The sequence below is a fragment of the Labrus mixtus genome, chromosome 22 (genome assembly GCF_963584025.1).
Source record: "Labrus mixtus chromosome 22, fLabMix1.1, whole genome shotgun sequence".
NCBI lineage: Eukaryota > Metazoa > Chordata > Actinopteri > Labriformes > Labridae > Labrus > Labrus mixtus.
In genome coordinates this window covers 17,151,297-17,166,110 of record NC_083633.1, presented here as the reverse complement: position 1 = coordinate 17,166,110, position 14,814 = coordinate 17,151,297, and the positions used below count along the sequence as shown (strand labels likewise).

The 14,814-nt window shown below is 41.8% G+C and overlaps 1 protein-coding gene across 1 annotated transcript in view; it reads right to left on the bottom strand.

Annotated features, from left to right (window-relative positions):
• The window catches only part of sema3c (sema domain, immunoglobulin domain (Ig), short basic domain, secreted, (semaphorin) 3C), a 31,408-nt gene continuing 16,594 nt past the window's right edge, over positions 1-14,814 (bottom strand). The window contains exons 4-17 of the mRNA XM_061030092.1: positions 13,750-13,869; positions 11,555-11,645; positions 10,434-10,553; positions 10,171-10,313; positions 9,735-9,849; positions 9,105-9,174; positions 7,666-7,810; positions 7,006-7,228; positions 5,712-5,800; positions 4,485-4,526; positions 4,082-4,239; positions 3,040-3,107; positions 1,643-1,773; positions 1-804 (exon numbers count right to left, since the gene is read on the bottom strand). Of these exons, the coding sequence (XP_060886075.1) occupies positions 379-804; positions 1,643-1,773; positions 3,040-3,107; positions 4,082-4,239; positions 4,485-4,526; positions 5,712-5,800; positions 7,006-7,228; positions 7,666-7,810; positions 9,105-9,174; positions 9,735-9,849; positions 10,171-10,313; positions 10,434-10,553; positions 11,555-11,645; positions 13,750-13,869 (1,941 nt within the window). The 3' untranslated portion in view covers positions 1-378. The remainder of the gene's footprint in view (positions 805-1,642; positions 1,774-3,039; positions 3,108-4,081; positions 4,240-4,484; positions 4,527-5,711; positions 5,801-7,005; positions 7,229-7,665; positions 7,811-9,104; positions 9,175-9,734; positions 9,850-10,170; positions 10,314-10,433; positions 10,554-11,554; positions 11,646-13,749; positions 13,870-14,814) is intronic.

Genomic DNA, 14,814 nt, shown 5'->3' with positions numbered 1-14,814 from the left:
CCAACAAAGAGCAAATCCATTGTGAGATTATATCTGGCGGGTCAAATTTTTCCCGTTTTAAGTTCTTGAATAAAGAAAGATAATTAAACATAGCAGCGTCTCAAGGTGTAGTGAAGAACACAGTTTTTTTTTTTTTTTTAGCCGCACTCTGAACAGGGGCCTTGTTCTGTGGCTGCCACAGCGAACGGACGGCTTGTGCGTGCATGTGTGTTATTGTAGTTCACAGCCATCTGGTCACAGTACCTCATGCAAGAAAAAAAACAACCCGGATTATTCCCCACCACCAACCTCCTCATTGAACTGTACATCCACAGTGAAGTTCTGCAGTTTGAGATGAGAGTTGGAAAATAAGGATGGTGGTTTGAGACTGTCTCTGCGTCACACCTCGGGGATGTGATTACGACGGTTGCGGCTCTTCCTCCGGTCCAGCAGCGGTTTCAGTTTGGCCAGATCCCCCCTGAGAGGTCCGGGCGGCGGAGGTGGCTGCTGCAGTTGCCTCTGCTGCAGCTTCTGCAGCTCCTTCCTCTCTTTGCAGTATTGCTGCACGGCCATGCTCTCCGCTGGACTGAAGGCCGACAAAAGGACCTTGGGGTGCAGCGAGCTGGCCCAGGCCCACGGCGACTGCTGCTTGTCCGTCAGCACGCTCACCATCGCCTCGCTCAGCACTCGCAGGCGGATTTTGGCGACGGTGCGCTTGAAGCTGTTCTCCGTGGTCAGGCAGTAGTAGAGGCCCTGGTCGGAGAGCTGGACGGAGCGGATGAGGAGGCCGTGCTCGGTGGAGAGGACACGATCACAAAGCTTAACCTGTGGTTGGAAAAGTTAGGTTGTGTCAAAACTGCTTAAGGCATTGTGAACAAAAAAATCTTCTTTCAGATTTTTCTGTACTATCTTTGAAAAATACACATCTGCACTCTGGATGTTGTTATTTCGACCATCTATTAATCTGCAGTGTTTTAAAAGCCCACATGCCCTTGTCATAACCATTTAGACCAAAGTGATGTTACATACATCCTACAGTAAATGCAGCACTCTTAATCCCTACCGTAAACAACATAAAAATTCAGCCAGTCTTAAGTTACTAACGACTCCAGTGACTACACTCCATAAAACTAAAGTGATTTATTTTAAGGCCAAGTTCTAGCCTCATGGGAGATCGGCTATAAAAAAAAAGGCCATTACTCTGAGTCTACTCCGCAGAGGTGAGCGCTAAATCAATAAAAGATGTGTCTTTATCAAGCAGGCGCACTCTTGCCTGGCTTGATTTAATTTTCCTCAGCCTTTTAAAGAGGTTAAAGGGGTGTCAAATATTTGCAAAAGCCTTTCCCCCGCTGTGATGAAAACCATTAGTCAAGGTCCACATCATGTTGGATTTGATCATCGTTCATTATGATGCCTGGCCGGCTTTAAGTGTTTGTTGTGTCACTCATCTGGCATTCATCTGGCCGTACAAGTCTTTTTCAAGCGTGTTATGTCATATTGCTGCTACGTCATGTTGTATTCAGTTATGTGACCAAAAACAACAGAGTGACTTCCTGTGGATGTGAAAAAGGACATTTAATCAGTGATGTCTCTTTAAGACGTTAATTGCATCCTTGGCTTCATTACAGCTTTTTACTTTGACCTCTCCAAATGTCCAACTGACCTCTTTCCTCCTGTCATTGTCCCTCTGAATCAGCCAGCGAATAGAGGCCTGAGGAGACTTGGGAATGCACTCCAGGAAGGTGGTGTTGTTTTTCACTCCGTACTGTGTCATCTCCACAGCATTTCTGTAGGCTAAGACACACACAGAGTCACAACAGACGTCACATCAGACGTCACTTGCTGACTGACACAAACCCCGCAGATGGACTCAAATCTGTCTGAAGTCCCAACAGTGAGAGTGAAATGTTGACACAAAGCTCAGCCTGACACTGGCAGCTAAACCAAACCCCACCCACACATCTTCCGCTTCTAAAGACTCACAAAACAAAACATCATTACGTCGTACCGGCACAGCTTCGTCTCATTGGCTGTCGGTTACTGATGCAGCTAAATGGCTCATCACGCAGCTGGATACATGACAGGGTTGTGACTAATTAGTGGTAATAGCCATATGTTTTGTTCCCCCAAGCTCGTGTTAATTTAGGGATATAAACTGGTTTGCGGAAATGGAACACTCTAGGGAGCAAATCCTCTCCTTTCATTAGAGTGCACCCTGCCAGTGGACTGTGTGGTTTTCAAGGAATGCTGTGTGGTACCTGGACAAACAGAGCAACTTGAAAATCCACAAACATACAGTGTTACATGGCAAATGTCCCTTTACAAAAAAAGTCATAATATTGATAATATTGAAAATTTAAAGCTGCATCACAAAACAAGCTAAAAAGCATCGCACATTGACATAATAGTATTTTTTATTAATATTTATTATCGTCTAAAATTGCTATGGATAACAAGTCAGAAAAACAATACCTATTTATGCATAGCATATAGGACGCATAGCAACCAACATAAGTATTCATTTTGAGTTTTGTTTCTGTCCAGTTTATGTATATAAGTTGAGTTTTTGCTCATTTTAGCTCTACTGTATATATAATCAAAAGTTGTGCTAATACGGGTCCCCACAATGATTGTTAGTTAATTTTGCACACAGACATTTTTTTTCTGTGTCACTTCAAGTCCTCATGATGATATTAAAATGAGAAAGTGTGTGTTTGTCTATTAAAGTCCCCACAATGACATTAAAACCAGGAAGTGTGTGTTTGTTAAAGTCCCCACAAAGACATCTTCCTGGAGTGTGTTAGTTTTCAGTCCCTTCAAGGATATTAAACCAAAGTGTGAGCTTTACGTAACTTTTCTTTGCATAGCTTCTTGCTGTTTTCATATTTTGAGCAGGTATTTTTTTGATGTTTAAACAAATATTTTCAGTTTAAAAAAAAAAGGAAAAGCATGATGTTGCAAAGTTGATAATATTGTAATCCGTGAGCTGTAAATGTAGAATTATCCATGAATTTGTCCCCATGAGTGGTTTGATCTTTCATTTAAAGAGATCACTGCTACCTTTTAGGTTGAATCCTCTGCATTGAGTAAGTGGATTTCCATGCATAATGTCCTGCCTCCTGCTTCTCCTGCAAAAAAAATAAAGAAAATAGTGCTATGAGTATAAATAAACTGTTGCTAAATACAGAAAAAATACACAATCATAGCAACCTTTCTCCTCACATGTTCGTCTCACATTAAAAATATGGAAGGAGCCAAAACAATACGAGGAAAATCTGACTGTTTTTCCACTCAGTTGTGCACACTCATTTAACACAGTTAGAGGAAAAGCGCATGTAAACAGCTGACACATTTCAAACACATTTTCCGCAGGAACAAGCCGGGGCTCAGCTTTTGTTCGGCGACCAAACTAAACTTGACCTCTGTCTGACTGGAATGTCAAGAGACAGACAACCAGACCTTAAAAGAGACCAGAGAGGTTTGGGTTTTAGAAGTGAGGTGTCGCTCATACCTCCTTGTCTGTGTTATGTCTAGACAGAGGGAGGGGAACAATAAAAGCAGAATTAGGGACATGGCTTACATTGAAGTGTCTACTGAGGGATTTCAGTCAAGATTGTTTTGTACTCACACGCTGTTATCCACAGTTATCCATACTTCTTAAACATATTGTTTTACGCTTACACTTCAGACAGATTTGAGTCAGACTACAGTATGTATAGTATGACCATAATTTCACATTTGTTGTTTAACTGGTACAAAGGTGTCTATTGTAAGCCAAATAGCTCACTTGATTCCAATCAACAATGGGGCAAAATTAAAATAAGAACAGTAAATAGTCCATACTATTGAAAAATCTGCACAATGTTAATGTTATTTTAACTTTTATGAACGCTTTGAATAACTGCATACATGAATGCGCTCCTTAATCAACACCTGTCAGCCCTCATTAACACTGAAAAATTAGTCTGAGGCCTTCATGCTGTTGCATACTCTCTTTATTGCCTAGAGAAAAATCCCTTTTGGACACTTAATACTTCTTTGCGTTAAATCTAAAGGCACAGAACCGCACTTATGAACCCTTAAACTGTACACTTTTGTTTACCTTTTGCCGGTGGGATAGAAGCGAGAGCAAGTGAGCCCGTCCCAGGCACAGTAGGGGTCCCGGGCAAGGCAGCAGTCAGCGCAAGCCGAGCCGTAAGCGTGACAACGGTGTAGGGAGACCTGCGAGACCCCGAACTCGGAGCTGACGTACAGCTGTTGCTGCAAAAGCAAACAGTTCAAATGTCAGCCGCCCTGTTTGTCTTAATAAATGGCCGGCTGACAGGAAAATGAGGCAGAGCGCCGAAACAATTATGGCTTATTATTTCCTTGCCTCTGGGAGGCTTATTATGCACAGGAGAGTTCTGTTTCGTGCATTACATAGTAGACACAGACAATGAATAACACCTTACAGCAATAAAAGTGCACTTAATGTGTGAGGAAAGGAAAGTTGGAAGGACACTTACCTTTTTTGAAGATATTCTCAAGTTTGTAACAGGAGCTTGGTTCTACAAAAAAAGAAACGCAAACACAATGAATTCAGGCTTTTTGGACACAGGTAACAGTTCTTTCTTGGGGGAAATAAAGAGAATAGTTGGCAACATTGACTGATGATTAGCTCGATACCACTCGAAACATCACTGCTAAATGCTAAGCTAGCTAGACAGTTTATGACCAGACACACTAGAAAACAGCTAGTTTAGCGCTGACTGAATGCAACAAAACCATATACAAGGACATCTGAGCAATATAAAAAATGTTTTTTCATCCAACAACAAAAAAACAAAGTGCAAATTGATTTTGGTTTCAAGTCCCCATGAGTGTCGTGACTCATTTCCTACTGAAACAGGAAGGAACAAATCCCAGGATAGAAGGCAGGACACAAAGTTGGGATGAATTTGATTGGATCGTTAGCTTCAACAACGCTTTTTAATTAGTTAAAAATGAGGTGCAGGATAAGTCATTAGACATTTGAAAAGTTATTTTCACCCTCAGGTAACGCTTTATTGAAATACCTTTTGCAGATCATGGCAGATAAATGAACACTTAACACAGGAAGGCTGGATTAAAACTGGAAAAAAAAAATTCATAGGGACTTTAATGGGGGTTTGTAAACTAAGCTAAACAGCAGCTAGCGATAACGTCCTATTTAAAGTTAGCTATCGTTGCTTCATTAAAGGCGTTAGCTGGTTTCGACCCTTAACATAATGGCAAGTATTTTCCATAAAGGAGAGAGCTTTTGTAGTTTTTTTAAATTTCTAATAGAAAAAAATCATGGCAGAGTTGGTAACTATAAAAGAAAAGCTTCTTGCCAAATTCTTTGTCTCATTCCAAAAGAAAAATATTCCGTCTTTTGAGAGTAAATCTGTTCTTATTGGACTGTAGTCCAGGTCCGATCACACTAAGATAAAACAGCTCGGTCCTCTCGGGACAACAACCAGACCCTTGCAGCATGTAAGCCTGTTTCCCATCACTCCCTGCTGCACTCCACTGCAGAACATCCATCTCCTGAATGCCACCCTGCCTTTGTCTGTCTGTCTGGCCTTGGCCTTTGTGTTGTGGCCAAGCTAACCCTCCTCCACCTCCTCCACCTCCTCCACCAACTCCCTGCCTTTGATTTTGGCGGTGAAATAGGATGAAAGTCAGAGCAGAATAAAGAAAGGGGGGGGGGGGGAGAAAAACAGACAGCTGACCTTAAATACTTCCAGCTCCTCCAGTATTAGATCTTCATGCAGGGAATGATTGCTGGGCAGCACAATCACCTTCTGTACTGTACCTTTGTCTGGTGGGGGCAAAAAGCAGACATGTTATGACTTGTTCCTTCACACACGCACGTAACAACCGTGTGAAACAGATATGGCTACACACACTGAACCTGGAATACAGAAAATTAGAAAAAAATAAACTTCAAGTGTGTTTTTTCTTCGCCAATGTTTGCTTTTGAATTAGACACGACAGGCATAGTTTTCATAGTCAAAATCAACCGGGGTAGGAGTGGGATATGGAAGCTCTTAAGCCCCGCGCAAGGGAGGACAAGGGCCAGGAAAAGGGCAAAATAGAAGGCGCCCACCCTCGACGCGGCTGTTTTGTCCCGGGAGTTTGAGCGGCAGGGAAAGGATAGGGAGTTACAGTAACGTGCTCCTGGAAATGCAAGATAAGAGCGTCTCCCTCATCCCCTCAGACAACAGCAGCATCTCTGGGCACAGATATATGGACAGACGGAACTGGCTTTCCTTCAAGAATCCAGGCAGGCGAAAAAAACAGAATGGAGAGGCTGTCTGATAAACACAAGCAGCTGTGAGAGAGAGTCCCAGAGCAGTTTGCTGAATGCAAACATGTGAGCAAGCGGACACGAAAGCATGCATAATTCCACTGGTACACACATATTATTCTGTTTTACCACCTTTTCATAAGCGCAGGAACATATTCTGTATTCGACACTAAAAAAAAAAAAAAAACCCTCACAGGTTATCACACCTGATTTAACAAAGTGAGGTCAAAAACAGGTACAAGGACCTTGTCTTGACGCCCTGTCTGTGACCTTTTCGTGACAATATGCACTGCATGCTGTGTCATGACCCTTTGCTTTCAAATTTGCAACCACACCCTTAGTGTATTATCCCCTCTGTTATCTGTTTATCTGATGAGCGGCTGTCGCGAATTGGACTTCAGCAATCATTTACCTGTGAAATGCCTCACTGCACGCTCATATGACAGAGGTGTTGTGTTATTGCTATTTAGTGTCAATTGTATTATAGTCTGCGTCTAACTGACCTGCTTAAATACATGTTTGCTTAGTAGATTTGTTCACCCTGCCTGCAAAACCTTTCCCTGATTGACCCAATTTAATGTTTTTCTGTATCTATGATGATTTGTTAGACACGGCTCTTTATCTATACAAGTGTTTTCTTCCAATTTCAAGAAAGAAATGTTTTTTATTTGCTGTAGTCGCAAGCTACAGCTCGCAGAATCTATCTACATTTGTACCTGTGCCTAGGAAGAGCACTTGGTAGTTGCCGTCCGCAGCCATGACTTGGTCAACTGCTACCGATGTGTACTTGTAGTCAGCGTTGGTCCGGACCACTAGGGGCCTCCTCCCTACTGGGTAGATGGGGTTGAACATGACCGGATGGTTCCGTACAAAGGTCACCACGTCGTCTGGGAACTCCTTTGTCGTCTGGATGTTGGGTGTGAAGGCTCCACCGGGACACTGGAGAAACAAAGCGGTGAAAAAAGGGGGCAATGCACAACTACGCCTACACATGCTGTGAGTGAGTCGATCAGGAGATGCGATGCCCCGACTTTACGATGATGCGATAAAGTTTGGTGAGGACACAGACGTTTCACAAGAGGGATCTGTGTGTTATCTGAACTTTTGTCTGTTTTCTTATGTTAAAAGCAGAGTCAAGTCAGCACTGTAGTTCTAATATTTCACTGAAACAACAGAGGAACATCGGGCTTCATGATCAAACAAAGCTTAATATCACTTCATCTCTTCAGTCATGCTCCTTTGAGTGCAGGTCTTCCTTTATCTGCTGTGCTGATGTGTAAGGAGGTAGCGTTGAAGTAAATATTTCATGAAATTTGGAATCATGCTCTAAAAACAACATATTAATGAATGAATGAATGACCCAGAAATTAACTCACAGTTCCGGGCCTCGGGTAGGGGATGCGTCCCTGGAAAGCCACCCACTGAAAGTTTGGCCCGTCTCTGTGAGCGAACGGCCCGTTGAAGACGGTGAGGATGTCGGCCATGTTGTACACACACACCGCGGAGCCTTTAAACACGGAGCTGAGGAAATGAGATGCATATTTCCAATGAAAGACAACAGAGACACGCCTCGATAAAATATTCTGCACTTGTTTTCGGGATCTGTCTCTCTGATGCTGTGCGAGTCATGCAATCCGGGTGGAGCTGTTGCTACTCTCCAGCGGGGACTGCTCACCTATTTCCCCTTCATTGATCGAATGTGGTTGGCTCAGTTATTTAAAACCCCACTGCTTTACACATAAAAGCAGCTTTGTTCAAAAAGGGGGAACAGAAGCCGAAGGAAGGAACAGCGCTGAGATTGAAATAACATGAAGCTAAAGGACCTGGTGGACTACTCTGTTTGATTTGGCTGAGTTTCTTTGAGCCAGGATACACTGCTGCAGCCTCTCTATGATCCGGAGGTAACAAGTGGATTGAGGCCCTTGGGCAGTATGCGCCGGGCTTAACCAGATGAACCTCATTAAAGATCAGAATGGATGGATCGAGTGACCATTCCTTTAAACCTTCTAATTGATGTTGTTTGGTTTTTTCTAACAGTAATAGGATAGGAAATATACAACATATATATATATATTATATATACTATACATATATATAAATATAGTAATAGGAAAAATACATCCAGGAAAACATTAGACTAAAACCTTTGCACGCTATTTGAACTCAAAGAGTCATTTCGGTTTATCATAACCTGCTTGTCATTCGGTTTTTTCCAGCTTCCATCTTTCCCATACTCTCACTGGAAGTTGTGCTATTTTCAAATTTGTCCACTTAGTAGAACATTTACCTTTTTTTTTTTTTTTTTACAGTGTACTAAATGTAAGGTTAAATCAGTGTGTTGTACTTGCCTATCTGCCTGTATCCATCAAATTTGACAGAGGTGAAAGTAAAAGACAGAGGTGAAAATATTCATTTTTCTTGTCTGCAGACTGAGAAACATGGCACCTTTCTGAAATGCAATAATAGAATCATCTAAGTGCTGAAAACTCCCGCTGTGCACTATTACCCTCCTCGTAGCACCCATCCAACAGCACATATCACGTATCAATGTGTACTATAAATAAATGCCTTGCACTTTGTCAGCAAAATGAAGCGCTGCTGCTTGAGATCAGAAGGAAAGACGATCAAAACAAAGGCCATGTATTTGATAGATCATCATCTGAAGGAGCTGTTCAGCAACATGACACATGACACATCCCTATGTAACAGGCTCTTCGACTAGCACATCTCCTCCTGCTGAGTTCCAGTCAGGGATTAACGTAACCACTGAGGCTTGCAGGAATGTTACAGTTGGCTTTATCGCCGTGGGCCTTACCTTGTGGATGTGAAGACTCCGAACACCAACAGGCCCTTGGGCTGATCGGTTTCCAGCAAAAACATACTTTCTGTGGAAGGAAAAACACACATGTGCACACAAAGACAAAGTTGAATACGTTCCTTAAAATCCCCTGTATGCCAAATCATCTCATCCTGCAGGTTAGATTGCCAAAAAGGGATGAATGCATGAAGGTATAACTGCACATGTTGACAGATGGACTTGTCTAATGGACATACTGGGAAAGCAGTTCTTGAAAGCTTTAAGCTGATGTTGTTAGTTTTCAAAGCTGGGGCTATGAAAGGACTTGAGTCATATACTTATACAAGGTAACCAAAAGCAGCAGAAGAATTGTTATGAAAATTGATAAAAGGCTAAAGGCCGAATCCAGAAAAAACAGGGGAAGTTTCTTAGATGTTTATGGAGAAAGCAATCATTGGAAACCTTGGAACAAAAACAGTCCGCTTTCGGGAATTAGTTTGGTCTCTGGCTACATATTTCCTTAAAAAAGTGTTTGTTTTAAACTTGTTTCACGGATAAAAAAAAAACATTTAATGGAGCTTGGAAGTTGCTCGACAAACTAATTAGAATATCTCTACAGTGATTTTCCTGTTACGTTGTTTGACTGACCCAGTTCGTCAAAGTGGGTTTCAGTTCCGTCTTCTTCCAGGACCGAACACACCATCCGGGCCTTCAGGAAAGTGGTCCACTTGTTCACAAGGCTCCGCTGTCCTCCAATGTCACTCTGAAGAATAGAAAAACAAAGCAATTGGCAACTCAAAACCACAAAACTAGCACAGCTTTATGAACAGTCCCCTTCCCATTGAACAAAAGTGAAGCCAAAATACCATCGCTAAGGATGCTGACATATTGCGCTGGTGATGTAATTTGGAACAAATACATTTTGCAGAAAGTAGCCCGATGGTGAAGATAGGCGGGGAATGAGGCGCGGTTTATGACCAATACTGTAGCCAGTCAGAAATTTTGGCTTCACTGCTAGGCAGCTCTGTCGCCCTGTCCATCTTAATATACCGTCTGTGATTGAGGTTCAGACAAGAGCGCTCACCGGACACACTCTGGCCACCATGGTGTGGATATTTTTAGTATTCCCACTGTTATCTGTAAGCCTCTCGCGGAAGAAAAAGTACAATTTGGCGTCATTGGGGTCTGTTCCATCTGGTATCAGGTGGGCGTCAATGAAGATAGGCTCTGAATGGATGAAAGGAATGAAAGCAGGTTTATATTTGGATCAATAACTAAACAATAAAACATATTACGTTGTGTAAATTAATACAATAATCACTCTTTGAAGACTGTTTGCGCTCTCACCACTGAGCCACTTAGAGTTGTGCTGGTCCGTCCGCACTGCGTTTCTCTTTGTCAGACTCCTGAAGATGGCAGCATCTGTCCCCATGAAGTCAATGTACATGCCCGAGAACAGCTCCTGATCTGGAAGAATGCACACGCATACCAAATGAATACGCTCTTACATGATGTACAACTTAAATGATAAAAAAACAACAACACATGAAGGATATAGCCTTAGTTTATTAAAACAGTTTTGGAAAGAACATGCTGTTTGAAAAATTGGTCTACAGCTTGTGTGTCCTGTTGCTAATAAGGGGCTTTGTGCTCATGACCACCCGCTTCATGCTTTTTATCATTCCTTTACTCTCGCCTCATCGTTCATCAGTTCCAGACCATGTGTTCTGGAGGATTTGGGGTATGTGGCCTGCATCCAAGTTGGCTCGCTAAGCAGCGAGTGTCGACAGCACACAGACGGCCACCGAGAGTCCAACTTGTGATGATGACGGAGATGGAGCACAGATTTTTATCAACTACAGACACTACGTCTGATTGTCCTTCGAGGCTCAGAGTGCTGCGTCTTTGCTTTTGACCTAGACTCCATTTGGCACAGTTCCTTCCTCCCTGCCCCTTCAGGTTATTCTACCCTCCCCCCTCTGGCTCCCCACTGGGCATCTCTGAAGGCGCTCCCTCGCTGGCAGAGCCGCTGCTGACACGGCCATGCTCAGGTGTCAGAAAGCAGAGCTGAGGGTGCAATGTGTTGCCTTTAGCTGTATCTACGGCAACCCAACACCTCTCTACCAATCAGAGATGAAAGTAGAGAGAAAGAGGGAGAGGGGAGGATGTGACCTGGATTTGAACTCTCAGATCTTTCTTTGCAAAGAAATTAAAACTTTAGCCACTTTAGAGAAACCTTTTGGTGTTTCATATTTATTGAATCAGCATCTAAGCTTCTGAGTTGGACCCCATTTTTCAGGCCACATAGTTTGACATCTAGGGGGGGGGGGGGGGGGGGGGGGGGGGGCTACTTACTGGAGCACCAAAAGAATTCAATTTCTTATTATTGGTAACCTTTTTTTTTTAAACAAGTTTCCAGGGGTTTCAAAGTGCCACAAATCATGAGGGTGGAGGTAGCAGACACCTACTGAGCATGACGGAGACCGTGTTCACTTGAGGGTTGAACGAGCACCTCCCTTTCCCCGATTCGGTCCTGGAGTCAATGTGGAATACTTGTTCCTGAGAGAGAGAGAAGAGGAAGTCAGAGAATTTGGAGACAGTTTTATTCGAAAAAGTTATTCAATCGTGTGACCTCTGCCACAATAAAACTCTGACTATAAACCCATAAGGTAGCCCTGCTCATGTTTCCCTCCCTTTTATTATGAAAACTCCTTAAGAACCAACCTGGCCTCATGGTCTACCTTTACTGGTCCATGTTGGACAGTAAAAATAATTTTCCATTTGGGAGGAAGAGGAATTTCTCTGATAATATTTTAGATAGCCATCTCTCCATCTCAGGTAAAACCGCTGCCATATTTTACCCCCCTCCTCTACATTGCAGATTGGACAGTCCAATTATTTCTAACAGTAGTTTGGGTAGGGCTTCCTGTTCCATCTGATTCAGATCTGACCCATGGTGGTGATACAACTTTACTGAATGAGAGTGACATCAGCAGGGGAGAATTTTCTCGGAAAATGCGGCCGCTCGCCAAGAGATTCTGGAGGTGGACTGACTCCATCTGGAAGAATCTGTCAGTAATGTCTACACTGCAAAACACAGCAACTTTAACTAGTAATGTGTTGTATTGGATCATCCATTCAATATGTTTTGTATTGTTAGTTTACTCGAATAATGTGTAACTTCTCTGAAAACAAGTTGAGTAATCCAGCACTGAATTTTTATGACTACATCAAATACCAATACTGAACATTTATTTCACTTTATAAAACATTAGTAATCTAAGAAGTACAAAATCACTGACTTTGTAACATAGTCTGTCTTGTTCAGCAGACTCTTCAAGTTTCAAAGTCCAAAAGGTTCGGCCTCCTTGTTTGGGTTAACAAATTCTTTTTCTTGAAAAACCGACATGTTTGACCTCCGAAGCTGCAAACAGAGCAGTATATAGCTCTCAAACAAAAAACCCCAAATGACAAAAAAGGCACCGCAGTGTGGAAAGAGCCGGGCTTGTGAGTGCTCTCGCTCTGCTTATTAGTGCCTGGCAGCCGTCGACAGTCTGTGGCTGAACGATATTCACCCAGCGAGCACTTTTCTCCTGGAGGGCTTTCCTGCTCTCACTTACAGATCTGTGTGGCCGGAGATGAGAGCAGAGCAATCAGCCCCCCATTCCCGAATCCCGACACCAGAGCGGCATTTTCTCCTTCTTATCCTCAGCGTCTCCCCTCATGTGGCATCCAGCCCTCAAACAAAGTTGTGGAGACTCATACTGTTGTTTTTCTCAATTGTAGTTGCTTGTAAATTCTTTTCAGATCAGTCATCAGTATTTGCTTTTGGTAGGAACAGTTGCTATCTGATGCTGCAAATGAATTTAATTAATCACAGGAAAAGGTCAAACTGTGATGAGATAATAGCAATGTGTAGACTTTTGAAACTTTCTATTACTATGTGAGTCTGAAAAAGTCTAACGTTGTTTGAAAAGTAGAGCGTCTTATTGGTTATATATCTTCAAAACGTGTTGGATTTTGTTTTAACCCCTAAAAAAATTACATTAAAATTGTATTTTTTACATAAAGTTAGGAAAAAAATATCTCATTGAGGCATTTACATGTTCAGTCTCTCTTTCATAAAATGTTTTTTGTTTACCAACTCTGGGTGGCAGCATTCCCACTGCTTTGATTTTATTGTTCTTCAAGGGGAACATTCACAAAATTAACACTGAAGGTGTTTTAGGTGAAAACCACAGATGATCAGAGTTTAGGGTGTCCAAATGAAGTAATAAGTATGTTTAACTGAATTAAGGTAATGTAATTAGGATTTTATTTTAAATAATATCACAGGCAGCACTGAAAATTGCATGTTTTACAAAATTCCCCATGACCAAACCCCCTTCAAATCTAATCTTAAAAAGATATTTTAGCCACATAGTAAGAATGAATAGCTGTAATTAAGGATTAGTGGGTTACTTTTGTTTCTTTGTTATTGATATTTGATTCAGCAGCATGCAGTGTATTCTAAAAATGTTTTACTGGACAACCAGAGTTAGGTTTCAACTAAACTGTTCCAGTAATGTCTCCATAAAGCACCAAGCCAGTGTCTCATAAACATGGTTTACACTGTCGAGAGTTTGTATAATGTCATGAAGTGAATCTGTCATCGTGTGCCCACCTCTGGTCTGCGTCCCCGGTTGATGTACACACAGACGGGACTGTACGCTCCGCTGCCACACATGAACAGATGAGTTCTGTTGTATGGCTGCACCACTCGGATAAAGTTCCCACAGCCGTGCTGGAAGATAGAGATAAACAAAAGGAAAGAGACACATTAATAGTTCAGTAAGGCAGGAAGACGAAAAGAAAGATACAAATGTCACTTAGTTAAATTCCAATTAAATTGTAAATCTAATGGAAAGTGTTTTCAGGAGAATTTTACGAGATAATTGATCTTACACAAACATTAAAATTGTTTTTTTAAGTTAGCTTAGAATAGCTAATGTAAGTTGACGCTAGTTAGCTTGAAATAGGAGTTTTTGTAAGTTATATTAGAATGATGAGCCTTTTATGAGCTGATTGTTCCCCACATAAGACTTTGTAAACACAACTTACAGTTTAGTATTTCTAATGTCAGCTAATGTACAGTAAGCTAACTTGACATCATTGTATAACGTACATTTGAGCATTTGAGTTTTTTTGCTATGTTAATGACTTTAATTTAAACTTGTGATAGTCCTACTGTTTCATTTAGCTTTTAGCTAGCAAAGCTGACTGTTAGCTAGCATCCCTGTTAACATTTAAGCTAATGAGCACAACCTCATGAATGGAACTTGAAGCCACAGTTAAGCTTACGCAGCATGCTATCATAGATGATACTTGAGATGAAAAATATGAATACTAGTTGAAAACGTTCTCCTAACCCCCAACAGCACTACGAAAAATAATTACTGTTTTCATTTTTTTTTTAACACCAACTATGACACAATGCTCTGAGGCGTATCAGAGGGTAAGGTCTATTTCCTGGTGTACAGCCAAAGTGAAAGGAGCTTGTTTATCTCTCCTGAAGTATCCTATTCCATATGAGGAGTAACTCAAACTTATCGCACTTGCTGTGCCGGTTATACAATCACTTGCTGCACAATTAAACGGTCCCATAGCTCACAGGTCTGGTATTAAGGCCAGTGGAAAAAGAGCGTCACTGGTATATATATATGATATATCTCTATAGGCAGATTACTGA